The following is a 26,785-nucleotide window of genomic DNA, read 5'->3' as shown; positions in this document are numbered from 1 at the left end:
CACATTCCAAGGATTCGTTGAACACAGATAAAAGCAGTGGAGCTAATTTTCCAATAGATGCTTTAAACAATTCAACTGGAACCCGTCCGGGCCAGGAGCTTTGTTACACTGCATAGTTTTAACTGAATTTCACATTTCTTCAAGAGAGAGTGGGGAGTCCAGTTGCATGGCAGTATTCAAATCAATAACAGGGGTACAAAGGTCTTGAAGAAATGCATTCACTTTAGTATCGTCTGCAGGAAATTCAGATTTATAAGGTGAAGAGTAAAACCATTCAAAAGTAGCATTCATTTCCATGGGCTCTGTAGTGACGATATTATAAGTGTGCGCGTGCTAATCTTAAACAAACCTGTGCGCGTGCTGCGACGGGAAATACCGGTTTAAAGCGTGTTCGCGTTAAAGTCTTGCTGAAGGTGTTAAATGTCACAGAGCCACACTCACGAGCGTCATAAACCGGTTTAAAAAATTAATAATAATTTCTGTTCCTTTGGTGAAAACTTTCAGAGCGTTTTAAATCTGCACCAGCCTTTTGTAAACGTACATAAAGTATATAATCCATATATGTAAAATATTTAAATAAATAAAAAGCAGTGCTCGTGTTATTACAGGAGGTGACATTTTGTAGGAAAACGTGAACAGAGAACTGTAGGGTTGACAAAAGGCCAAAAACGCTTTAACAACAAGTTTCAGCTCCAGTTAAAGGAAAGTGCTGAGTACAAGTCAAATATACTAACTTGTTGATTTGATCATATCACATTCCACAACACTGATTAAACCTGAGGTTCTGATTCTCACAGGGGCCTCTGTTACTGACTGTTTAATACTGTCTCAGTTCTGAGATTCATTTAATGTTCAGTCGAAGTGAATAAGTTTCATATTTAGTGTAAAATATTCGTGTAATCCACCTGTTTCTAAATTACATTATATAGCACATCTATCATGTGCACACTGAAAATTCAAGTCCCAGATGTTTCTAAAACTACACACAACCATATACAGGAAATCACACACACACACACACACACACACACACACACACACCCCTCCAGGAAACACGTGAAGGAAACCTCACCTTTCCCGGCTTCTAATACATTCATTCATCTGCTTTAAATATACTTTTTCTACACATCCTCAATTCACAGCACCTGTTAATTCTTTATTTCCTTTTTTCTACATCACTCTCTCTCTCTACTAAACTAATTATACACAACCTCAGCTCACCCTTAAGATAGAACCCTTAAGTAAAATTTTCCTTCAGTCATCAGGACAATACATTAACTCTGACTTGTTTCATAGCATTTCGCTTCCGTTCTTGCGGTTTTGTAAACATAGAGCATATGGACGCTCCGATCGCAGGCTTGATCTCGTATAGCTCGTATCTTTAACCCTGCAATTACACGGTTTTAAGCTAAATTAAGCTATTTAGATCGTCAACACTGTACGAAACATTCCCAATAAAATCTTGGACAAATTCTGTAACAAATTCATGCGCGTTCTCCGTTTTTGATCACACGATGCGGATTCTCTAATGATAGACGTGCGATTAAAGAAAATGACCACATCCTCAACCCTTACATCATCAATCAGCATGATCTGGGGTTGTGTAGAAAGCAGGCTTGTATGAACACGTGTGTGTGTGTGTGTGTGTGTGTGTGTGTGTGTGTGTGGCTTTTACCTGCCAGTTGTAATACATGTGGCAGAGTTTGTAAGCGAGTCTCTGCATGTGGTCTGGTTTGAGGCCACTGCTGTCGTACACCATGTTGTAGTGAGTGGGGGCCACACTGCCGAAGCGCACTTTGTGACTCACGATGAAGTCGTACCTGACAAATCAAGCCATCAGCGTTTAAAACACACCGAACGCAACCTGAAGCTGCGATCAGAAAGACGCGTAATCTTCACCCATGGCCTTGATGGACTGCGTGAACTGAGGCACTTTGTAGTCGACTACGCTCAGCAGCACGCCGTCGCCCACGCCGTCTCAGTACACCACGATGCGTGACGGCAAACATTCGTTGTATTTGAAGTAGGCCTTCAGCGCAGCTGAGGAAAAGAAATCAAAACAAAAAGCCATGTCTTAATGCACTTCTTAACTGAAGCGACAATTCTAAAATTGCTCGCTTTTTCTCCCACGTTCCGTCAGACTGCAGTGTGAGTATTTCATCCTGAGTGTAAAGTCGGAATCAAAGAGACTGCAGTGTAACGAGGTCATTTATGAGCATGATGTTCCTCCCAGAGTGCATTTCATACCCTGCACACTTTGAAAACCACCTGAGAGAAGGACGGTGCTCTCATGGTTACAGAGCAGTGGCACATAGCATACAGAGCACATAGCATACAGAGCACATAGCATACAGAGCATGGCCCAGACCCTTTATGAGGAAGATGAAGGTGGCGGTAGCAGCGAGGAAAACAACGTTCAGAGGATTCAAGTCTAAAAAAAATTGTGATTCTGTCCTTCAACCGGAAGGAAATGGAAATACAGAGAACAGTGTGTGAGATTAAGAGAACCATTTTTAATCATTTTAAAAGAACGATATTGTACTTTTTCTCTCTCCTAAAGTTACGATGAACCACAAAGGGTAATGCCCTCTCTTCTGAAGACTGGTGGAAAAGTTCAAATCTAAAATCTAGTTCATTAAACACAAGCCTTCTTAAAGCTGTTTACAGAGTCCACACAAGTCATGCTTTAAGTACCTGGACATGCCCGGGTTGAGGCTGGCCACCAGTGCACCGATGGATCTCTTTCCTGCGGCACTGTCGTGGTAGCAGTCGATACAAACATCATCAGGTGCTTCAACTGAAAGAGCAGGAGAAGTCACTAAAACAATGTTTTAATAGAATAACATCAGGGTTAGGAGGTGCCACTGTTGATCAGTTACAAGATCAGATATTTATATATTTATATATTGCAGTTCCTCTGCAAGGAGATCTTTGTGGCTATGGTCATGAGGGTCTGAGGTCTGCTGAGGGTGCGAGCCACCACACACTGGCTTGGAGTGGGACAGTCCACACACAGGTACTTCTTCACGCAATCGTATTTATCCTTACGGTTGGCTGACAGGATCACAACCCCCTTACACACATGATTTAAAGTGAGTGCTTCAGAACAAGAAGTAATGGTAATCTGTAGACTAAGGTTGTTAATCTGAAATATTCCTATGCCTTATGCTTAGACCCGTAAAAGGATATACTGTGACAAAAATCACATAGAAGCAGCTGCACTGCACTGCGTTTAACTGAAGCACTCAGTTTACCATTAAACTTTCATACAGAAACCCATACATAAAGTATGAATATAACGAATTCAATCCTAGTGAAAGAACAGTCACGTCTCTTTTACATGCATCAGTTATATGATTTGATTTCTGTTATCTCTGATGGCTGATCCACTGTTTTTTTTGCTGCTATCAGGTCCTGGATCAGTGACATCTAGGGATGCACGATTATGGCCAAAATGATAATCCCGATTATTTAGATTAATACTGAGATCTCGATTATCACGATTATTCAGTGATTTTAGTGATAACATTTTTTTTATTGCACTTTCACATTTATTAAGTTCTCTCATGCCACAATACAACACACAAGTAGGCATGAGAAAACTTGAGCTGGTCAATTATGACAGAATTTAGGAACATCGTGTGAGTCATGACACATTAATATACCTTCTGATAAACTAAATCTAATATTTTCAGTTCATTTTACAGACTGTATGCACAAAACAACCGTTAACCTGTTTGGAGTGTGCTCCTCTTAAATATATTTAAAGCTACACTATTAGACATTTCCACTGTCATGGTTCTGGGCTGGAGTCAGTTCTCGAACCGCTCTGTGTGTATTGTGTAGATATCTGAATAATCTCATATAGGATGTGATTGGGTGAGTTCATTTAACCGTAAGATGCAGAGCGCTTTAGTTTAATGGTGTTCAAGATTTTTACAGATGATACGATCCAGATACCAATCTTTTTTTATTTAAGCTTTAATCATACAGTCTATCATAAACAGTTAAATGTAATCTCTCTGCTCATGGTCACTGTTAACTGAATTAAAATAATAGCAATAAGATACTGTTGGTTAATTGATAAATAAACAAACATAAAATATTTATTTTTAGATATCTTAAAAACAATAAAGAGTCCTAATTAAAAGTAGACTAACACAAAACTGATCCATATTAGGAAAAAGGCTAATAGCTTTCAATGAAATAACGAACTAAGCTTAATGTCAAATTGATATTAAATGCAACCCATAGTAATTAAACATTATTTCATTTCTCATTTCATTTATATTTAATGAAGTTATTATAATAATATATATATCCATCCATCCAACCTGGAGCTTATCCCAGGGAACATTGGGTACAAGGAGGGGTACACCCTGGACAGTCCATCACAGGGCACAATCACAGGCACACTCACACACCCATTCATACACTACGGACACTTTAGAAACGCCAATCAGCCTACCATGCATGTCTTTGGACTGGGTGAAGAAACCGGAGTAACCCCCGCAGCACGGGGAGAACATGCAAACTCCTCACACACACACAGGGCCACGGATATCGAGCCCGACCCTGGTGGTGTGAGGCGAACGTGCTAACCACTAAGCCACCGTATATGCCCTATATATATATATATATATATATATATATATATATATATATTTGTATGTATGTATATATACATATATAATGATTTATTTATAACTAAGCACATTTTCTGTCTTTACATTTTAGTAGTTTTATTTTTGTTTATCTGTTTTAGATCGGTTCCCCAGTACAGTGTCCATGTCTGCTGATAATGTTTTGGGGGGATTAAATGAAAACATGGAAACTGGAGTTGACTTTTATAGTGATATCTGGCAACCGTGAGTTTAAATGGAGTGAATTAGAGTTAGTGAAGGAGAGCGGCAGTGTACTGTATGTTTACAGACGGAACAGTTGCTAATCTTGATTGTGATTGGTGAGGAATTTTTTAATAAAGAAGTTTGAATTAAACCCACCTTGTAGCGTGTTAATGTCATGATTTCTCCTCACGCAAAGCGCTGGAGCTCGAAGCGAAACCTGGCAGCTCGAGGGCTAATATGCTAACTCCGTTTCCGGGTTTTGGCACTACAAAATGACGTCACCCCTCCGCTGCCCTATGGTGATTGGCTATAAGTGTAGGAAGTGCTTTATTTGATCTCCAGCTGAGTTTTCTATTAGCGGAGGACGAACTTTAAACGTTAATATTGCAGTCGATCATGTTAATTTAATCGTGGGCCGTCAAAATCGTAATCGCGATCGATATTCCATTAATTGTGCAGCACTAGTGCCATCTATATTATTTTCCCATAGTAATGTGGGTTTTTTCTTCTCCCCCCCTTTATTTTATTTATTTTTAAATCAAAGTCCTTTCAATCATATATTTCATATCACATTCAAGCAGTTATCTAATCAGCCAATCATGTGCCAGCAGCACATTGCATAAAATCATGCAGGTACAGGTCAAGAGCTTCAGTTAATGTGTACATCAGACAACCATGGCATGGTTACTGGTACCAAATGGGCTGGTTTGAGTATTTCAGGAATAAGGCGTTTCCATCCACACACAACTGTTGCTCTCTCAATGTTTTTTGCACCATTCTTAGTAAACTCTACAGACAGTTCTGTGTGAAAAGCCCAGGAGATCAGCAATTTCTGAAATACTCAAACCTGCCCATCTGATACAAACAACCATGCCACGGTAAAGGTCACAGAGGTCACAATTTTCACCCATTGTGATGCTTGACGTGAACGGTAACTTTTTATGCATTGACGTGAACGTTAACTCAGGTTCTTTTTATGCATCGTGCCGCTGCCCCATGATTGAATAACTACATGAATGTGAGGGTGTTTCTAATAAAATGGACAGCGAGTGCATTACTTATTCAGTCAAATAATTAATATAACGGTCGTTACATTACTAGTCACATGTACGGTTTTTCTAAGCAATACAATACATTTTCTATACCTTAACCCCTATAAAGTACGGATGCTAACCTGAACATTTTCAGCATAGTAAAATACTTTAATATTTGAATCCTAAACAAACTACATGGTCACACTTGATTCTACCCAGTGTGTGAGACCCACCATCTGAACCTGTTGCACCGCTCTCTGCTGCAGAGCTCTCAGCAGAGCCTCCTGTCGATCATCCGACTCCATCCTGCACACAGAAAAAAAATGAAGTGGGGGAGATAAAAGGTGTTAATGCTGCAATTAAGACATGATCCTTGCTCAACATGGCTCTGGTTCAAATAAAACACCATTAAACTAGTAAAAGAGCGCTAATTAGCCAGTGAAGCTACATGTCGTTCAGCCACGTCCACTTATAAAAGTAAATCATGCAATATTCTCAGACTGGGCAGTTATTGACAGAGTGAATTCATCGTTTTAAATAGAATCAAAAATAACATCGACCTATCTGCTAATCTCATTTCGAATAGCTTGCTCATTAATGACACTGCGCATGCGTGGACTGGACTGCCTCCTCAAAAGCTAGCACCGCTAGCATATTTGTATAATATTAACATTGAACCAGAGGACTGAATAAAAAAAGTTATAAAATGTTATTTCTCACTTCTTCTCGTCTTGTTGTTGTTCTCCGTGCGGGTGTGAGTTATCTTTGGTCGGTTCCTCGGTGATTCGGTCATTAGTGAACCGAGCTCCGAGAGTGAATCAGTGCGCCGTCACCGCCTGCTTCATACTGATACACCTGAAACACAGGTGTTAACACCGTTAACTACACAATACAGAACAGAACGGGTTCGGTTACACAGAACCGAATAAACTCACTTTGGTTTGGGTCCAAACGGGCCAGAACTAACACTAACATTAACACTGCTTTCTGCTCTTCACTTCGACTTCGTCTTCTCGCGCTCGCGGTGACGTCACCAACGTAACGGACGTTGACGTAAATGTGAGTCTGTGAGGAGAAAATAAAACAAAATAAACCCAAATATTATTTCATAAAAAGCTTCATTATTCTCTTCTTCTTAAACACGATAGAGGATAAGATATACAAATACATAAAAAAAACAGCTTTATCATTATTTTAAATCAAATCCACTTTAAAAGTGCTCCTAATTACATTTTAATTAAAAATATACTTCATCTTACTCTTGTTTAATTAATTTTTTAAATTAATATTTAATTCATCGATGATTGTAGACGTGTTGAGGTTTCACGTTCTTTGTGCTTTATCATCATAAATATACACTTTGTTTAAACTTTTGAGTTTCAACACAAAATGTAAACATTCCTCATGAATCCAGAACATTCATTTGTTTATTATTTACAAAGTAATAATTAAACAGCTGAATAAAATGATCAGATTAATCACTTGCAACATTTAGGATATGAATTTCTTGTATTGGGAGAGGTTTTTAATTATACACCGATATAAATATATTTTATTTATTTGTAGTTTTCATATTTGACTCAGAACATTACACTACATTTATTTTATCAACTATTTATCAAGTTGTTTTTTAAAAAAAAAATGTATCTGAATGATTGTCCAAGATCAATAATAATATTCAAATAATCTATCAACACCATCAATACATCTAATCAGTAAATTAAAAATCTACATTTATGCAGTTGATCTATTGACTGGTTTATTGAAAGTTTTACAGCTTCGGCAGGTAAAGAAGCCGTGGCTTTAATCTGATCTTCTGATTTCTAATGATAGTTAAATGACAAAATACAGAATTAAAGAATATCTTTATTTAAATTCAAAATCATGAATAAAAATATTCAAAAATATGGACTACAAGTCATTTCTACAAGTGTTCATACAGACAGAAAGACCAGAGATGAAACGGATTTAACAGATACAGGACAATTAGGACAAGGAAAGTGAGAAAGAATAGAATGATCATTTATTTATTTAAAAAAAATTACAACTGTGTTCAAGATCACAGCAAAAAGACAGTAGAGGAAACATAAAGGGGAAAAAAAATTCACATTTCCTGTTTAAATTCAACAGTAAAATCACATGAACTGAAGACATCCTGACTTTTTGAAACCGGTCGTTATGTTTTTGAATCAAACGGAGCAGGTAATGATGAAGCTGCCTCAAAAGATCATTTCTGTTCCTCGAAGGGTAAAAAAAAAAAAATTAAATCCTAAATGTATGAAAAATTAACATTATGTACATTTTATGTCTAATTACAGTGAACCTGACGGAGAGTGAAGCTCACAGAGGCGAAGTGTTCACGCTACAGCAAATTTCACCGGTTGACGCTAAACTCGCTCACGTAGGAGGTGCGTTTCTCTGTTCCGGGATATTCCTAGCACTGTGTGTGAAAGCTCCTGAGCTGTCCAGCATGGAGACGTGTGTGTATGTTGATGTGTACACAGTACCAATGGTCAGGATGTACTCTTGTGTCAGAGTTTCTCGTTCTCCTGAAAAACACATATGCGTGTGCACACACACACACACACACACAGTGGAATTGTAAAGCAAAACATTGGAATATATATCTTAATCACATCTCATAGTCCTTTTATAGAGTCTGAATCAGTTTGACTGATTCATTTCGAGTTGATTCAGAGTCGAATCACTTTCTAGTGAGAATCAAATACTCATCTCAGTCTAGTTCGTTTGGAATTGTGCGACTCTCACTAGAAAATTATTTGACTCCGAATCATCTGAAAACGAATCAAACAATCAAACCGATTCAGACTGGACAAATGGACTAATAGAAGGGAAAGAGCAACAGGAAAGAGGACAGCCTTCCTGCTGAAAGCAAACCGGATCAGAACCTTACATTAGATTGTTTTCTATATTTTTATTTTAAACCAGTTGTGTTGTTTTTCTTCTTTCTGCACTCGACTGAGGAAACACAGCAATGATAAATAAATAAATAAATTTATCTGTCCAGCTTCCTCCTCTTCGTCCCCCAGAATGACGTGCAGGTGACGGATTGACAGATTTAAAAAAAGATGTCTGGGCAACCTGTGACCTCCTCGAGTTAAAAGTGAGCATCCAAGGAAATTTACTGTGTTAACTGCACTACATTCTGCAGTCACACAGCACCAGAAAAAAATATGTACATCTACTGTACATGTTAACACACAAAACAAGCTTTTGAGTATTAGTTACCCTGTCTTACTATACAAAGCACCTGCAAATAATCAAGCAAGTTCATCTATCATTTCACTTCCACTAATCGGTCTTTTGACCAGTCTAAAAATAAAAAGACTAAAAAGAAACTGAGACTTAGCAAGAAGAACTAAAGATATGTGGATGATGAAGTCTCAGTTCCACCGCAGCTTCAACAGCCCTGGATCTTCTCCTTTAAAGCTTGGAGAAGGGCACGTCTTTCGGACTCTTCTTTTCCGGGGCTGTCTGCGCTGACTTCATAAGATCCTGTGTCTGCAACATGTTCATGTTCCAAGTAGCCTGGAGACTCAGAGGAGAAATCTCAGATTTCGACCGCTCTACTTTGTGTTTGCGGCCATACTGTGTGTGCATGGGTCTACCTTGAGGCTAAAAATGCTATTCATGTCTTAAGCAGATTCTTACCATGTAGTCTAGGCTCTCAGTCACACTGTGGTCTCAGGAGTAGAGGAGGTTGATTTTGGTTCCTTGGACAGCGACGGGACTCCGGCCTGCAATCTCACCTGCTATTTCCAGAGCTCCAGCAATCATTGACTATCAGGGAACACACGACTGCAGAGATGAAGAACAGGACACATACACGCCTTCATTTATACTAAATAATTAAGCTACATGAAAAAAAAATAAATAAATAAATAAAATACACGGTACAACCCAAAGTCACATTCTTCTGTTATCATTCCATAGCTTCCATGTGTCAGTCCAGAATTTCACCATTTTGTGATCACAGAAATTAACGCAAAATCAAGAAACTCCACAATATTCAGACGAGCTTCCACTTTTTCAAAGTTACTGCAGATTTGGGCCAAAACATGTCATGACACGTCATCACCACAACAGGCCTTCAGCACAGGTTACTCTACTTCCTGAACAAGTGCGGACCCGGATATAAGTTACGTTCACATTCATGGGACAATTCGCATTCACAGTTCCAGTGTAACCGAACTCGGACCACCTTCTACAGGTAGTCTCGGGCTCGGTACCGCAGTGCACTTCCCAGTCCACATTACGACGGTCACATTACCAACTTTTCATGCAAACTGCTCTGTGTTGGACTAAACTTCCAGTGGGAAAGCCCACTAGAAGAGCTACACTGCAGAATTTTTCTGTCTAAAAATGAACAAATTTCAGGTTTTGTAGCTCTTCTTTGATAAATGACAAGATGATAATATCATAAACATATATAAGAAACATATTGTCACTACATGATGCAGAAATACTAGTTCATGCTTTCGTCAAGAAGAAGAACCTCTCCTCCCACTCGTCAACCCCATCATACTTACACTTCTTGCAGCATAACTGGACTCACCTCTGTGTAGCACAAGTCAAACCACTGAAAAGAAAAAGGTTGGTGGGTGGACTACAAGACACAGTTACACTTTATTTATAATAATAGAGTCGTACCATCACCTCTTGGGAGAGGGTGAAGATGGCTACTTGTGTTGGAGTGTGATGGAGAACAAGATCACTGCAGCACAAGCACCATGGCCAGAAACCCTTTTGACCTAAAAAAGAAAAACATGTTTGGTAAATCATGAGGCTGTCTAACAGAAGTTAAATCAATGGCAGCTGATGAAGGACAACATACCCCAGCCCACTTAGCTTCCACATGACAGCCAGGAAGTCTTTCTTGGTGACCTCCAACACAGCCAAGCACTGCATGTGGAAAACAGCACCTCAGTAAGAATCTGAAAATAAAAGGAGATCGTCACCTGGGACTCAAAGAGGCTGGAAATGGTGCTTATGTAGAAGGTTTAAAAGCAACTCAACATCCAGGTCATAAACACACACTCAGCAGGAATATAGATTTATAATCTGCGGCTTTAAACAACAATGATCGGGTGAAGGTGCACTTCCTAAACATGACCACACGATGGCAGTCAAGATCCGTCCAGAACACCACGCAGCGCTGCCTAAAACACACTTTATATTTATTTTATTCATCACCCTTTCTTCTTCTTCTTCCTCTTATTATTATTATTATTATTATTATTATTATTATTATTATTATTATTATTATTATAGTATTCATATTAGCATAAGATTAGGAAATGATTTCTAAAAACTCTCAGTCACACCTTCATGCTAACTCTGTACATGATGTCAATGGTGCACTGCTCCTCTCTCTCCATAGATACTTACAGGGACCCTCGACTTTAAGGCTTTTTATTGCAAAAGCAGCTGCTACAATAATAATTATGTGCAGATTAAAAAAAAAAAAAAAAGTATTAGGCTAAGCAAATGTTCTGAGTTGTTTTCTAGCAGGACCCAAGTCTGTACTCTAAATCATGTGTCTAGAACACAGGCTCTGAACTCTTATCTAACACATTTGGTGTTTTATCTGCTCTAAAGCACCCACCTCAGCTCGTGCAGGCCGCTTAATTAGCTGATGACTTGAATCAGGGGAGTTTGGTGCAGGTTCTAATTGAACATCCTCAGGAGTGTAAAGAAGCCTCTCTCTAATATCTTTCTTACCGGTTCAACTCCAACTTCAGCACCACCCCAAGAAAGCACTGTATGTTAGTAGTGTTCTGGGTCAGTATCTAAACTGATCGTCTATTCACACACACTAGCACTACTGCACTTCACATCCAGTATTTCCTTCTCTAATGTAGTGGGTTCATAATAAAACTGCCATATTTAATCATGAGCACCAAAAGTCATGTTTATTCTCATCACTGCTCCTGTGTAGCTTAATATGTTCCGTAGGAGGCCTCGACAGTTTCACTTGAGAATATCCACAAATAGGGAAGAAGATTACAGAGATACATGTAATGTATACATTATTATATTAAAACAACGATTATCAAGGGAGAGAAAGAAAGTGAGTTCTACACCTCTGACCTGTACATGACGTCATCAAAGATCTTATGGTTCACTGCTCCAATTTAACTGTGTGTGTGTGTTAGAGATGCACCGATGCCGATACCAGTACTCAGGTGTCGGCCCGATACTGTGTTCATGTACTCGTACTTGTAAAACTACCCCGATACAACCGCACCGACACCACTTTATGACAACGTGACATAGCCTCTCGTCACTTGAGCAGGTAGTCAGAAGAGGAGCAATGTCAGCAAATCATCACACGCACGTAATGCGACACCGCTAGCTTTAGCCTCAGAGTCACCGACACTGACTTTCTTCAGTTTACTTTCTGTCTATTTCTTGAGAAATAGGAGAGAGAAGCTCGAATTTGCAGTAAATGTCCAATATAAACCCAACTTTACCTCAGTTGAGCAGTTTATACATTAAAAACATTACAGAAATATAAAGTTATTTTAGCTGCTAAATGACTTAGCCACTTTTACACTCACTGTTGTTTATTTTAGTTGCTATAAGCAGGGAGAAAACAACGGATTTTAGGATAAAGTAAGGTTATACTTAAATGGTGCCGCTAAAACAGAATAACAAATCTCTCCTCATGAGTTAAATAGTGCACTACATAGGGTGTAGACTGTCATTATTTCATCCCTAATGTAGTGCACTTAAACCGGAAATGACATCAATTTGGGATTCGGCCACACAGCTTCCGTTTAACTTACCTCGGGTTTAAAAACGGAACGGTTTTAATTCCTCAAACACAGACAAAATAACCAGCTTTTACGTTTAAACGGGATCAAATCTAACTGTAAAACTGTCAGAAATAATTTAATCTGGAGATGATTAGTTCGGTGTAATAACTCATCTGCTCAGGAGATACCCGCTGCAGCTTTTTCTTCTTCTGTGATTTCTACTGGTCGGAGACGCAGCTGTTAGGCGCGTTACCGCCACCGTGTGGACTGGAGGATATAGTTCCAGGTTGGAGGAAGTCTATCCTAATAAACTTACACCAATGATTTCCACTCATGGTTTTATTAGATCCTATTTATTATTCCAGTGGAGTTTATGACTTCTTCATGAATGCCAGCAGTGAGTCGTTCACTGTGTCTTACCCAGATATACTGAGTGAACTACTGAGTCACCACAACCTCAATCTCTAAATGTTTAACAGCAAAAAGCTTTCAATTCTGGTGACTTCGGGAGTATTTATTTATTTATATGATTATATAATGTAACAAACATTAACATAAGCATGTGCTGCACAACATTTCATTAGTTTAATTTACATTTTAATTTACTGTAAAGCGCTTTGCTAAATTTTGCTACGTAAACTTTTTTAGGTATTAAAACTGGTTACTGTTTGATTGATGACAAACTCCATATTTTTATACCTTGGAGCTCTGTGTTACCATGGTAATTTATAAACAATTACTAACAACATTAACTTCATCAATGCAAGTTTACATTCTATTTGATACTTGGCCATTGTTACGTCCTCAGTTGTATTTCTGTTTGTACTATGTTCCATTCGTGTGTCTATGTCGGGGGAGGGATGGGTGTCTTGTCTCCTCTTCTTTTAAGCCCAGTCCACTGCGACGCGTCATGTTCCGGCTTGCCATTCGACGATCACATCTCGTACTCGCCTGCTCCCGCCTTGTGCTTTGGGATGAGTTGGCTGTAGGTTTCCGGACGTGTACTTAACCCTCTTACCCCGTATGGCTGAAAAACCGGCTTGCCCGTCTGTGATCTATTCCCATAAGGACGATGTACCGGCTTGATCGTCTATGCCAAATCCCCGTAAGGCCGATATAGAGGATTTACAGTGTAAACGTTATCCCCATAAGGCCGGTGTACCGGCATTACTCTGCTATGATTCCTTCTTATTTAATTATTATTTTTTGACCCAGAAGGTTGACGACGTCACAACGTGATAACGTTATTACGCCGGCATTACGATGAAGACCCAAGCGTGAATATTGGTGTGCTAGTAGAAGTGAACTAACAGTGCCAAAGCGAAAAGCTAATCGTGTTCCAGCTAAAGTTACACCTACAGTGAACACAGGTACATCTAAAACAGTGGGGGGGGGCATACACAGTTTTATTATTTATAAATATATTGACCACGCTGATGCTTGTGTGGTACTTCTAAATGAGTAGAAGGATTTTAGCGAGCATTTTTCGTAATTTCTCTAGTTAAGAATTGTGCTCTAAGTTTAGTAAAAACACTGAACTGCTTCATTTTCAAAGTAATATTACACAAATACATTATTATAAGTTGTTTCAAGGCCTAAAAATGTTCAAATTAAAATGTTGATTTTGGCTGTTTCTCTGGGGAATATAGGGTTATGGGATATGATACTGTGGGAACTAAGGGGTAAGAGGGTTAAGCCTCGTCAGTCTCCATCCCCGGGGCAGATCGGTGCCGTTGCTTTGTGCAGCAGATATTTGGTTACGTGTGTTGATTTCTCCTGTGTACGACCTTCTGCCTGTTCTTGACTTTGTTTCTGCTCTGCTCCTTTAAGTTTAATGATTCAGCTCCCAAACTGCTGGAAATGTGGGACGGGTTCTAACTCTTCACCGAGACTGTTTTATCCTGGAGAAGAGGTTTGAGGTGAGACTCCCGTCATATGCCTTCCTGGTGAGTTTATTATAGTTAATGCTGTAAGACAGAGAAGAATATCAGTGTAAACACACACACACACACACACACACACTATTCAGCATGATACAGTAGAGTAAAGAGACAGTAAGTCAGTAACTCACTGTAGTGTCTCCAGGTTACAGTGTGGATACTTCAGTAGATCAGAGAGCAGCTTCTCTCCTGATTCTCCTGGATTATTACCGTTCAGATCCAGTTCTCTCAGGTGTGATGAGGAGTTTGACCTCAGAGCAGAAGTCAGAGCAGCACAACCTTCATCTGTAATCCTGCAGTTCCACATCCTGCAAGAAAGAAAACCTTCTCACACTTAACACACTCAGTTTTAGCTCTGAAAACATCCACTACACAAAATCTTTATATACACAACATTTACTCTCATCTCACACACACAACAATGACAATATCACATCACTACAATTACAATCACCACAGAGGGAAACTGTGTGTGTGTGTGTGTGTACCTCAGTATCTCCAGTGTACAGTGTGTGTGTGTGTGTGTGTGTGTGTGTGTACCTCAGTATCTCCAGTGTACAGTGTGTGTGTGTGTGTGTGTGTGTGTGTGTGTGTGTACCTCAGTATCTCCAGTGTACAGTGTGTGTGTGTGTGTGTGTGTGTGTGTGTACCTCAGTGTCTCCAGTGTGTGTGTGTGTGTGTGTGTGTGTGTGTGTGTGTACCTCAGTGTCTCCAGTGTACAGTGTGTGTGTGTGTGTGTGTGTGTACCTCAGTATCTCCAGTGTACAGTGTGTGTGTGTGTGTGTGTGTGTGTGTGTGTGTGTGTGTACCTCAGTATCTCCAGTGTACAGTGTGAGTGTGTGTGTGTGTGTGTGTGTGTATACCTCAGTATCTCCAGTGTACAGTGTGTGTGTGTGTGTGTGTGTGTGTGTGTATACCTCAGTATCTCCAGTGTACAGTGTGTGTGTGTGTGTGTGTGTGTGTGTGTGTGTGTGTACCTCAGTATCTCCAGTGTACAGTGTGAGTGTGTGTGTGTGTGTGTGTGTGTATACCTCAGTATCTCCAGTGTACAGTGTGTGTGTGTGTGTGTGTGTGTGTGTGTGTGTGTGTGTGTGTACCTCAGTATCTCCAGTGTACAGTGTGTGTGAGTGTGTGTGTGTGTACCTCAGTATCTCCAGTGTACAGTGTGTGTGAGTGTGTGTACCTCAGTATCTCCAGTGTACAGTGTGTGTGAGTGTGTGTGTGTGTGTGTACCTCAGTATCTCCAGTGTACAGTGTGTGTGTGTGTGTGTGTGTGTGTGTGTGTGTGTGTGTGTGTGTGTGTACCTCAGTGTCTCCAGTGTACAGTGTGGATTCTCCAGTCCAGCAGAGAGCAGCTTCACTCCTGAATCCTGCAGGTTATTGTCACTCAGGTTCAGTTCTCTCAGTCTGGAGGAGTTTGATCTGAGAACTGAGGACAGAACTCTACAGCTTTCATCTGTCAGTTTACACACACGCAGACTGGAAGAGAAATGATGAAATATCAGAACACTGACCTCAAACACACACACGCACACACACACACACACACACACACACACATATACAGCCATAATACACTTACTCTTTACCATGTAACAGAAATGTGAGTGTGTTTCTCTCACACACACAAATCAGAGGACAGAACACCACATCAGCATTATTATTATTATTATTATTATTATTATTATTATTATTATTGAAATGAAAACAGAAGGGTTTTTGTTTGAATAAATACTTTATTATAATTGAAACCATTTTTAAGGGAAGTACATGTCAAAAAAAAGTCTGTGTGTGTGAGTGAGAGTGAGTGTGTGTGTGTGAGTGTGTGTGTGAGTGTGTGTACCTCAGTATCTCCAGTGTACAGTGTGTGTGAGTGTGTGTGTGTGTGTGTGTGTGTGTGTGTGTGTGTGTGTGTGTGTGTGTGTGTGTGTGTGTGTACCTCAGTGTCTCCAGTGTACAGTGTGTGTGTGTGTGTGTGTGTGTGTGTGTGTGTACCTCAGTGTCTCCAGTGTACAGTGTGAGTGTGTGTGTACCTCAGTATCTCCAGTGTACAGTGTGGGTTCTTCAGTCCAGCAGAGAGCAGCTTCACTCCTGAATCCTGCAGGTTATTGTCACTCAGGTCCAGTTCTCTCAGTCTGGAGGAGTTTGATCTGAGAACTGAGGACAGAACTCTACAGCTTTCCTCTGTCAGATTACACTCACACAGCCTGGAAGAGAAATGATGAAGTGTTAGATTTATTTATCTGATTGTGAAATGAGGAGTTTCCATCAGGTGGGAAATAAAGTGTTTACCTGAACACAAGGTTCTAATGTCAGGATAAAAATATAAAATGAACAGCCTGTGTATAAACAATAAACTAGTGTTGTGATGTTATTAAAGTAAATGTGTGTGTAATGTACACTGATCTACACGCTGTAGAAATACATGCACTTTGTTCTGATGTGAGAAGTGATGTAGATATTTCAGCATTCACACAAAGCTGAGTTTCACAGAGACGCTAAAACTGTCGGAGTTCATTGTTCTCTGGATCTTAAATCTAATAACTTTCTCACACACTGACACACACACACACACACACACACACACACACACACACACACACAGACACAAAGCTGAACAGCAGGAACAATGCTAATCCACACCATGTAAAATACACACTTGAATGTTCTCCTCATATAAAACACTGGGTCTCATTTATCACACTGTATCCGAATGAATTTATTCATAAAGTGTGTGTATGAGCATTTCCACAGGAACTCTTTAATGTGTAACGTTAACTACACAACTAACTACAGTAAGATTCACAACATATCAGTCGCTCAGCCGAAACGAGGAGCTTGTCATAAAAGTCGGTTTGCAGAAAAACGGCAGTATAGATGAAAATCTCGATTAGCGGCAGTTTAGTTTATAATATAAACTATAATATAAACTGAGACTTATTACTGTTGCTCGGATCAAAATGGCGGCGACGTTGACCTACGATCCAGCGGCCAATGCAGAGTCTATGTGTGTCTATGAACACAACAGCCATGAGTCTCAGTGCAGTGACGTCAACTCCCCTCTTCGACTGATTGGCTAGAGGAGGAGCTGTAGTGGACCAATGGTGATGCTAAACTCCGCCCTGATTTACATGAAACTCCAACTACAACATTTGGAAAAGCGAGCGGAGAATGTGGACACAAGCGCGAAGGGAAAACCAGCAGAAGCGTTCAGAAAAAGAAAACATGAGCAGAAAATGTCAGAGAGCACAAACACACAGTAATATCACCAAGGAAACATGATTCTGTGTGATTCAGAAGACTTTGAATTCATGGCTCAGTTTTGTGTGATATACTTTTACATGTTTTTAAATGTTTGAGTCACGATTATTATTTTTCGATCCGTGACCGCAAAACTTTTGATGGAAAATGAATCCCATACTTTTGGACTCAGACTTGGACTCGTGCTCCAAAAATCCCTGACATCGTTTCACACCAGACTGCTGTGTGAACGCGGGTCAATACAAAGCAGGATTTACTAAAAACTTGATTCTCAGGAACGGATCAGTACCAACTGTTCGTGATCCAGCTTCATATCCAGAAGACGTAAGTATCGCACTTTATATTTGGTGAGTGTTTGTAAATCGCCTTTCCGAATGAGCTTGTTAGCAGATTCCACGGCTAATGTACTACCCGAAACAGGAGCTGTTCTCTTCCGGAAAGGGGGCGGGGCACAGAAGCTCATTTGCATTTAAAGAGACACACACAGGAAAACAGCGTGTTTTTGATTCTTTTGCACTGTGAAGCACTTTGAGCTGCATTTTATGTATGAAAAGTGCTATATAAATACAATTATTATTATTATAGTGTGTCTGAGTCTGTGTGTGTACCTCAGTATCTCCAGTGTACAGTGTGTGTACCTCGGTGTCTCCAGTGTATAGTGTGTGTGTGTGTGTGTGTGTGTGTACCTCAGTATCTCCAGTGTACAGTGTGTGTGTGTGTGTGTGTGTGTGTTTGTACCTCAGTGTCTCCAGTGTACAGTGTGTGTGTGTGTGTGTGAGAGAGTGTGTGTGTACCTCAGTGTCTCCAGTGTACAGTGTGGATTCTCCAGTCCAGCAGAGAGCAGCTTCACTCCTGAATCCTGCAGGTTATTGAGACTCAGGTCCAGTTCTCTCAGTCTGGAGGAGTTTGATCTGAGAACTGAGGACAGAACTCTACAGCTTTCCTCTGTCAGATCACACACACGCAGACTGGAAGAGAAATGATGAAATATCAGAAAACTGACCTCAAACACACACACAGCCATAACACACTTACTCTTTACCATGTAACAGAAATGTGAGTGTGTTTCTCTCACACACACAAATCAGAGGACAGGACACCACATCAGCAATATTATTATTATTATTATTATTATTATTATTATTATTATCGAAATGAAAACAGAAGGGTTTTTGTTTGAATAATGGAAACCATTTTTAAGGGAAGTACATGTAAAAAAAAAAGTCTGTGTGAGAGAGAGAGAAAGTGAGAGAGAGAGTGTTTGTATGTGTGAGAGAGAGTAGGTGTGTGTGTGAGTGAGTGTGTGTGTGTCTGTGTGTGTCTGTGTGAGTGTGTCTGTCTGTGTGAGTGAGTGTGTGTGTACCTCAGTATCTCCAGAGTACAGTGTGAGTGTGTGTGTGTGTGTGTGTACCTCAGTATCTCCAGTGCTCCAGTGTACAGTGTGTGTGTGTGTGTGTACTTCAGTATCTCCAGTGTACAGTGTGTGTGTGTGTGTGTGTGTGTGTGTGAGAGTGTGTGTGTGTGTACTTCAGTATCTCCAGTGTACAGTGTGCGTGTGTGTGTGTGTACTTCAGTATCTCCAGTGTACAGTGTGTGTGTGTGTGTGTGTGTGTGTGTGTGAGAGAGTGTGTGTGTGTGTACTTCAGTATCTCCAGTGTACAGTGTGTGTGTGTGTGTGTGTGTGTGTGTGAGTGTGTGTGTGTGTGTGTGTGTGTGTGAGAGTGTGTGTACTTCAGTATCTCCAGTGTACAGTGTGTGTGTGTGTGTGTGTGTGTGTGTGTGTGTGTGAGTGTGTGTACCTCAGTATCTCCAGTGTACAGTGTGGATTCTCCAGTCCAGCAGAGAGCAGCTTCACTCCTGAATCCTGCAGGTTATTGTCACTCAGGTTCAGTTCTCTCAGTCTGGAGGAGTTTGATCTGAGAACTGAGGACAGAACTCTACAGCTTTCCTCTGTCAGTTTACACTCACGCAGACTGGAAGAGAAATGATGAAATATCAGAACACTGACCTCAAACACACACACGCACACACACACACACACACACACACACACATATACAGCCATAACACACTTACTCTTTACCATGTAACAGAAATGTGAGTGTGTTTCTCTCACACACACAAATCAGAGGACAGGACACCACACCAGCATTATTATTATTATTATTATTATTATTATTATTATTATTATTATTATTATTACTATTATTATTATTATTATTATTATTATTGTTATTATTATTATTATTATTGAAATGAAAACAGAAGGGTTTTTGTTTGAATAATGGAAACCATTTTTAAGGGAAGTACATGTAAAAAAAAGTCTGTGTGAGAGTGTGTTAGTGTGTGAGTGAGTGTGTGTGTGTGTGTGTGTGAGAGAGAGTGTGTGTGTGTGTGTGTGGAGTAAGTTGACGAGTTAGTTTGCTAACTGGAAATCCGTCTCACACAGTGCATGCATTATGTATTTGTTTGTTTGTTTGTTTGTTTATGGTAAATATTCACACATTTTTTGTTAGGGATTAAAGTTATAAACAGGACGTATCCCTTGATCTGCACAGAGGGATTATGATGATGGTTTTGCTAACTGGAAATCCGTCCTCGAGGACAATCCTCTTTCATCCTGTAAACTAATCCCACACCAGATCCAATCTAAAGAGAAAGTCTGATCAGTCCAAACCAAACAAGGTCGGTGTGAAAGTGAAAAAGCACAGAAGAGTTTTAATCAAGTTCTATTGTAAGTGTGTAGTGAGCTAGAAGACGTCTATGTGTTACTAAACATCAGGTGTTTTTCTGCATCTCTGTATGTCCTGTGTAAACGGAGTTAGAAGAACCGTGTGTTTTGTCTAAAGCAGCTTTACTCTGGCAATAAATGAGCAATTAGACATTCACCAGAACTGTGTTTCCAATCAAAGCCCTTTAAGCTTCAATACCAGTGTCACAATAACAGATCAGACTTCCAGGATGAAGTGTACCAGGCTGGGACTAAAGCCAGAAGGTCATTAAGGTATAAGGGGGAAATCTGGGACGGGGTAAAAATCCTGTCCTGATGAAACCTTTCAGAAAATTCAATGCAAGGCTCATACGCTGCAAAAAATGACCTTGTCCCAATAAAACCTTTAAGAAAATCCAACTGACAACGCATGCACCACAAATGTAATGTATCATATAGATATGAATAATTCATGAAGGCGATGGAGATTGGCTTGTTTTCAGAAAGAAGAGGTTAATGCCCCGCCTAGGGATAATTTTACTGCTTCAGAAAAGTATATAAAGACGTGTGTGTGTGTATAATTCAGACTTTCTGCAGACTGTCTCACTTTGTTGCTTCAATAAAGTTTGGTGACCTTTGGCATCTACAAACCCTCTGTCTCTGAAGTGTTTAACTTAGGTTGGAAAGATTGTTTTCCACGACACTCTCACGTGTCCCTCAGTGCAGATTGGGCGGTGTGATACGCTGATACACATCATAGGACCAGAAAATAGAATAATCAATCATGTCTATTGATAGATATTTTCCTATATCCTCTATATCACCAGTGTCACATGCTGTATTCATATTGTTCCCATGGTGACAGTGTTCTGTTTTTCTTCTTCTCGTTGGTGAAGTTCTGTTCAATGTCACTTTCAAATGAAAGGAGAAAAGAAAAAGTGCCTTTCACTGGTGTTTAGATCACAAAATGATCAGAAAACAGTGATGAATACATGCAGTTATTCTGTAGAGATCATTTCTTCATCAGTTTTAGAGAAAAGGTAATAAATGGTGATAGGAGGTTTTGTCCACATGGCCCCGCCCTCAGTGCAGACGTAACGTGTTGGTGTAAAAAGTGAAACTCTTCTGGAACAGTACCAGAGGTTTGTTTAAAGATGATTAGAGTAATTATTAACCAGCATTAATCCAAACAGTGCAGTTCAGTGTTACATTAAAATAATAAACCATGCAGTAATACATTTATAAATAAAAATACTCACTCAGCTCTTCTGGAGGCTTTGACCACTGGCAGCAGCTTCAGAAGACCTTCCTCTGATGGGTCATATTTCCACAAATTAAACACATCCAGCTCCTGATCTGAGTTCAGTAACACAAACACCAGAGCTGACCACTGAGCAGGAGAGAGTCTGGTTCCACTGAGATGACTGTGATCTCCTCTGTTCAGGTAAGTCTGTACTTCCTGCACTAGAGAATGATCATTCAGTTCATTCAGACAGTGGAACAGATTGATGGATTTCTCTGGAGATGGATTCTCCCTGATCTTCTTCTTGATGTACTTGACTGTTTCCTGTTTGCTGTGAGAGCTGCTTCCTGTCTGGGGCATTAAACCTCGTAAGAGAGTCTGATTGGACTCCAGTGAGAGACCCAGAAGGAAGCGGAGGAACAGGTCCAGGTGTCCATTCTCACTCTGTAAGGCCTTGTCCACTGCAGTCCTGAGGAGATCAGACATGTCTGACTTTCTGAAGAAATTAGAACGTCCAGTGCTTTGTTCCACTAACACATTTGTCTTTCTAAAAATAAAGCAGAAAAATGCATATAAAGCAGCCAGAAACTCCTGAACACTCAGATGTACAAAGCTGAACACCTTCCCCAGGTGAAGCCCAAACTCCTCTCTGAAGATTTGGGTACACACTCCTGAGTACACTGACACTTCTCTCACATCAATGCCACACTCTCTCAGGTCTTCCTCATAGAAGATCAGGTTTCCTTTCTCCAGCTGTTGGAAAGCCAGTTTTCCCAGTGCCAGGATACTCTCTCTGGTCTGCTGAGGATCAGGGTCACATTTCTGATGGTACTTTTGCTCCTTGTGTTTGATCTGAAAGATCAGGAAGTGTGTGAACATTTGAGTCAGAGTCTTGGGGATCTCTCCACGCTCTGCTTCACCCAACATTCTCTCTAGAACAGTGGCTGAGATCCAGCAGAAGACTGGGATGTGGCACATGATGTAGAGGCTTCTTGAAGACTTCATGTGTGAGATGATTTTATCGGCCAGGCTCTGATCACTGATCCTCTTCCTGAAGTACTCCTCTTTCTGAGGATCACTGAACCCTCGTACCTCTGTTACCTGGTCTACACACTCAGGAGGGATCTGATTGGCTGCTCCTGGTCGAGAGGTTATCCAGAGAAGAGCAGAGGGAAGCAGATTCCCCTTGATGAGGTTCGTCAGCAGCACATCCACTGAGGCTGACTCTGTCACATCACACAATCTCTCATTCTTCTGGAAATTTAGAGGAAGTCGACACTCATCCAGACCATCAAAGATCAACACCACTTTGTAGGAGTCACAGTCTATTACTTCTAGTTTTCTTATTTCAGGGAAAAAGTGATGAAGAAGATCCATCAGACTGAGATGTTTCTGCTTCATCAGATTCAGCTCTCTAAAGGGAAGTGGAAACATGAAGGTGACGTCCTGATTCTCTTTTCGTTCAGCCCAGTCCAGAATGAACTTCTGCACAGAGACTGTTTTTCCAATTCCAGCAACTCCTTTAGTCAGCACTCCTCTGATGGACTTGTCTTTAAAGAGATCATTACATTTGATGGGTGTCTCCTGTGTTGCTGGTCTCCTGGACGCTGTCTCAATCTGTCTCACCTCATGTTCATTATTGACGTCTCCACTCCAACCCTCTGTGATGTAGAGATCTGTGTAGATCTCATTCAGAAGTGCTGAGCTTCCATGCTGTGAGATTCCTTCATTAATTCTTTTAAACTTCTCTCTCAGGCTGGATTTCAGCTTTGTCTGATACACAGGGGCCACAGACTCTAATAAACAAAGTAATAAGATGTTTTAATGTAAAATCACTGAACACAGGATTAAATGTAAAATTCTAATGCTGCTGTTCATTCCTGATTCATGTAGTAAATATTCCTGAAGGAACAGGACCATTGTACAGAGTCACCACAAGCTGGACCACGAACAGAACAGAAAAGCAGCAGATGTACATGATACTAAACTCAAACTTCAAACTAAAAGTGTTCCTATCTAAAACTATTTCCTCTCTCTAAAGTGAACCTGACGGAATAAAGCCATGACTCAGAGCTCTTACTGTTGTGCAGTGTGTTAGCGAGATCTGTGTGGTTCATGTTCTTCAGGACGTGCAGTGTGATCTTCAGCGCTCCGTCTCTGACACTGTGCAGATCCTGCTCATCCTGCACCTCCCTCTCAGTGCATGCTGGGTAATCTGGACTCAGGAGCTTCCTAAACCTCTTCAGTTCATTCTTTATCAGAGTGATGACTTTGTGTTCCAGCTCCTGGTTAGAAACACACAGGAACACATCTAAATATTATAATGTTACACACTGAGAGATGCTTTTATTTCATGAAAAGAAGAAAAGTCTCTTTCTATTCCCGCAGTTACAGCTGAAATTCTGCCTGATTACCCATAATGCTGCTGCACATCAATAAATCTGTAAATTGTCATGATCTTAAATAAAAAACCTGCAACCTGCTCATACACAAGTTACACACATTAAAAAGACACACACCTTGAATATGGAGTCCAACTGATTTCTGCTGAGGTTTGATTTCTTCTGTTGTGGTCTGTGAAGAAATAAAACACATGATGTAATATAGACTATATGTATTCATAGCTGCACAACACACACTAATACATACAGAGACAGATATTTAACACTATCCTCTTAACACAATACACTGATTTCAGGATTTCTCACTGACACTAACATGTTTATGAATAAAATAGTCATCTAGTCATTAATGTCCAGGTGTAAATGTTGTTGTGTAGCACCACAGACCCTCCAGCTCAGGGACTGCAGGCTGAACTGAACTCTTAAAGCAGTTTTCCTCACTGCCAGTCCGAGAGCTGCAGCACTGCACAGTTTAGTGTTTTACTGCTTCAACACCTGATAAAGATCATGAAGGGCTTCAGAATGAGACCAGTGAGTTTGATCAGGTGGAACACTGCTGTAAAACACCTCACTGTACTGACCTCACATCAGGAGAACTGGCTCCGTCTCTGAAGGTAACTGGATGTCCCATTGACTGGTCACTCTTCATGGACACACAGCTGGGTTCTGGTGAGTCTGATCTCTTTCCCTCCATCATTCTAGAATTAAACAGAAATATCAGCAATAATTAATACTCTGCTGTCTCAGCACTGTTACACAATGTGTTCATCATTAAACACCAATAATTCCATCTTTTTAATTCAACTCCAGTCTGCACACTTATTCAAACAGGAGACACGCCCCATACCTCAGGAATTACACTGATGTCAGGAGTCCCAATCACAGATAACTGACTCAGCTGGGTCTTAAAGCCTGTAGAGTTCACTGACTCAAAGCTACGCTGCTCTTCTCCTCCACATTACACAGTCCTTTTTACTCTCCTCTCAGTGAATGATTTCTCTAAACTGTTCTTAGATCAGATCAGTGATATATTCACTGCTATTAAACACCTTAAACCAAAGTCTAGTTCCTCTGTTAACTAGTGAGTGTTTAGAGATACAGATCTGTTCCATGAGACGGTGTGTGTTTATTGCTGGTGAATGGAAAAGTAACTCACCTCTCGTCTCTCTTTAAGTCCTGTTTTCCAGACACACTCATGTTGGAGGTTATGTCTCCTTCTCCAGATTACAGCAGGACACACGTTTACTTCACTCCAACATCGGTGTGTTAAATCAAACCCTGTATCAGCACAGAGTTCACTTACAGGAAATAGTCTCTGTATCAAGTCATAAAATAACCTGTGTACATTCAAACTTCAGTACAAACCCACAAAACTCTTCTGCATCTAGTGCACATTCAGTGTGTTTATATATTATAGCTTTAGATGTAGATACTCACTGTGTTTTTACTCCTGAAATGGTGTATTTTCCCCTCCACACAAAATGGAGACTGACTTTCACTTTCACTTCCTAACCGTTTATTCTGCAGAGGGGGAGGGGCAGTGAGGTAGGGTAATAAACACACACACACAGAGATATGGTTTGTTATCAGACAGCTTTATGATTCATCGAGCAAAGGCCTGTAAATACTGAAAGTATAAGCCTGAAAACGCTGCAAATACGGAGAACAGAATTAAAAGTCTGGTAAAATCTACATCACACACATTATCATTTCATTACCTTCATTTATTATCTCGTGACTTCATTCAGCTGTGCACGAACAACTGTCAGAGCTCTATACAAATATATAAACTAAAATAAAATAACAGGAGCTAGAAACACTCAGCAGATCATTAGATAAAGAAGCAGAACTCATACACTGAGTAAGTTTACTTAAATATCTGCAGAAATGTATTTTTTCTGGTTTTCCCTTAATGAGAGTGAGTATCCTGATATTAGTGAGGATTGGTGTGTAAGTAGTTTTTGTGTGAATAATGAATGTTACTCAGAATAAAAGTGATGATGGAGAGTAAGTTAAACACATTGGTCAGACGAGTAACTAACCCAGTGTTTCCCAACCGAGGTTCTGTCTGATGAGAGCAGGGGTGCGTGTAAAAATCCTTCAAACATTTTCTAAAATGATCAAATGTGTAGAAAACATTTAATATAGATGAGAAATATCTGATGTCTGAAATAATAACACAGACACAGAAATAATAAGACAGATACACACACACACACACACACACACACACACAACAACAACAACAATAATAATAATAATAATAATAATAATAATAATAATAATAATAATAATAATAAACTAGACCAGTACATTTCCTGAAGAAAATGTGTGCTGCTTGACATGGCAAAATTCAGATCAGGCGCCAATACTTTCGATAGCCGAAAGCGTAGCGTGCCAATATTTTTGACAGCCAGAAGAGTGGGGGTGCCAATAATTTTGACAGCTGACGGCGTAGGGTGCCGTAATTTTGAGAGCTGGACGCCAATTCTTTTGAGAGCTGGAGTCACAGGGTGCCAATACTTCTGAGAGCTGGCCGTGTAGTGCAGCTATACTTTTTAGAGCTGGC

General features: G+C 40.1%; 2 protein-coding genes across 7 annotated transcripts in view; both read right to left on the bottom strand.

Moving 5' to 3' along the window:
• Positions 1-2,327: 2,327 nt before the first annotated feature.
• On the bottom strand, positions 2,328-10,810 carry LOC128632682 (piwi-like protein 1). Its single transcript, XM_053679403.1, has 3 exons — positions 10,737-10,810; positions 6,115-6,187; positions 2,328-3,073 (listed from the first exon to the last, which is right to left on the bottom strand). The coding sequence occupies exons 1-3, from the start codon at positions 10,808-10,810 to the stop codon at positions 2,900-2,902; spliced, it is 321 nt and encodes a 106-aa protein (XP_053535378.1). The 3' UTR covers positions 2,328-2,899.
• LOC128632679 (NACHT, LRR and PYD domains-containing protein 12-like) overlaps positions 7,730-26,785 on the bottom strand; it is a 23,894-nt gene continuing 4,838 nt past the window's right edge. The window contains exons 2-18 of one of the 6 annotated variants that reach the window (XM_053679398.1): positions 25,654-25,737; positions 25,373-25,494; positions 24,798-24,914; positions 24,334-24,388; positions 23,895-24,099; positions 21,831-23,610; positions 19,661-19,834; positions 18,656-18,829; positions 16,634-16,807; positions 15,906-16,079; positions 14,732-14,908; positions 11,508-14,627; positions 10,737-10,836; positions 10,553-10,653; positions 9,554-10,481; positions 8,226-9,430; positions 7,730-8,114 (exon numbers count right to left, since the gene is read on the bottom strand). In XM_053679398.1, coding sequence (XP_053535373.1) covers positions 14,543-14,627; positions 14,732-14,908; positions 15,906-16,079; positions 16,634-16,807; positions 18,656-18,829; positions 19,661-19,834; positions 21,831-23,610; positions 23,895-24,099; positions 24,334-24,388; positions 24,798-24,914; positions 25,373-25,413 — 3,156 coding nt within the window. In that variant the 5' untranslated portion in view covers positions 25,414-25,494; positions 25,654-25,737 and the 3' untranslated portion in view covers positions 7,730-8,114; positions 8,226-9,430; positions 9,554-10,481; ... (1 more) ...; positions 10,737-10,836; positions 11,508-14,542. Of the gene's footprint in view, positions 9,431-9,553; positions 10,482-10,552; positions 10,654-10,736; positions 10,837-11,507; positions 14,628-14,731; positions 14,909-15,905; positions 16,080-16,633; positions 16,808-17,987; positions 18,292-18,655; positions 18,830-19,660; positions 19,835-21,830; positions 23,611-23,894; positions 24,100-24,333; positions 24,389-24,797; positions 24,915-25,372; positions 25,495-25,653; positions 25,738-26,785 lie in introns of those variants that run through there. The other 5 variants (XM_053679397.1, XM_053679399.1, XM_053679401.1 and 2 more) reach the window with 5 other exon arrangements.

The sequence above is a fragment of the Ictalurus punctatus genome, unplaced genomic scaffold (assembly GCF_001660625.3).
Source record: "Ictalurus punctatus breed USDA103 unplaced genomic scaffold, Coco_2.0 tig00163726, whole genome shotgun sequence".
Lineage (NCBI taxonomy): Eukaryota > Metazoa > Chordata > Actinopteri > Siluriformes > Ictaluridae > Ictalurus > Ictalurus punctatus.
Note: the sequence above shows the minus strand (reverse complement) of the source record. Positions and strands in the feature narration are given on the sequence as shown.

Bases quoted from the DNA above. Each gene is read 5' to 3' on its own strand.
- LOC128632682 (XM_053679403.1), bottom strand. From the start codon at position 10,810: ATGCAGTGCTTGGCTGTGTTGGAGGTCACCAAGAAAGACTTCCTGGCT. The intron at 6,188-10,736 runs GTATGTTGTCCT...TTCTGTGTGCAG, and splicing joins TGGAAGCTAAGTGGGCTGGG to GATGGAGTCGGATGATCGAC. The intron at 3,074-6,114 runs GTGGGTCTCACA...CATGTGTGTAAG, and splicing joins CGGTGCAACAGGTTCAGATG to GGGGTTGTGATCCTGTCAGC.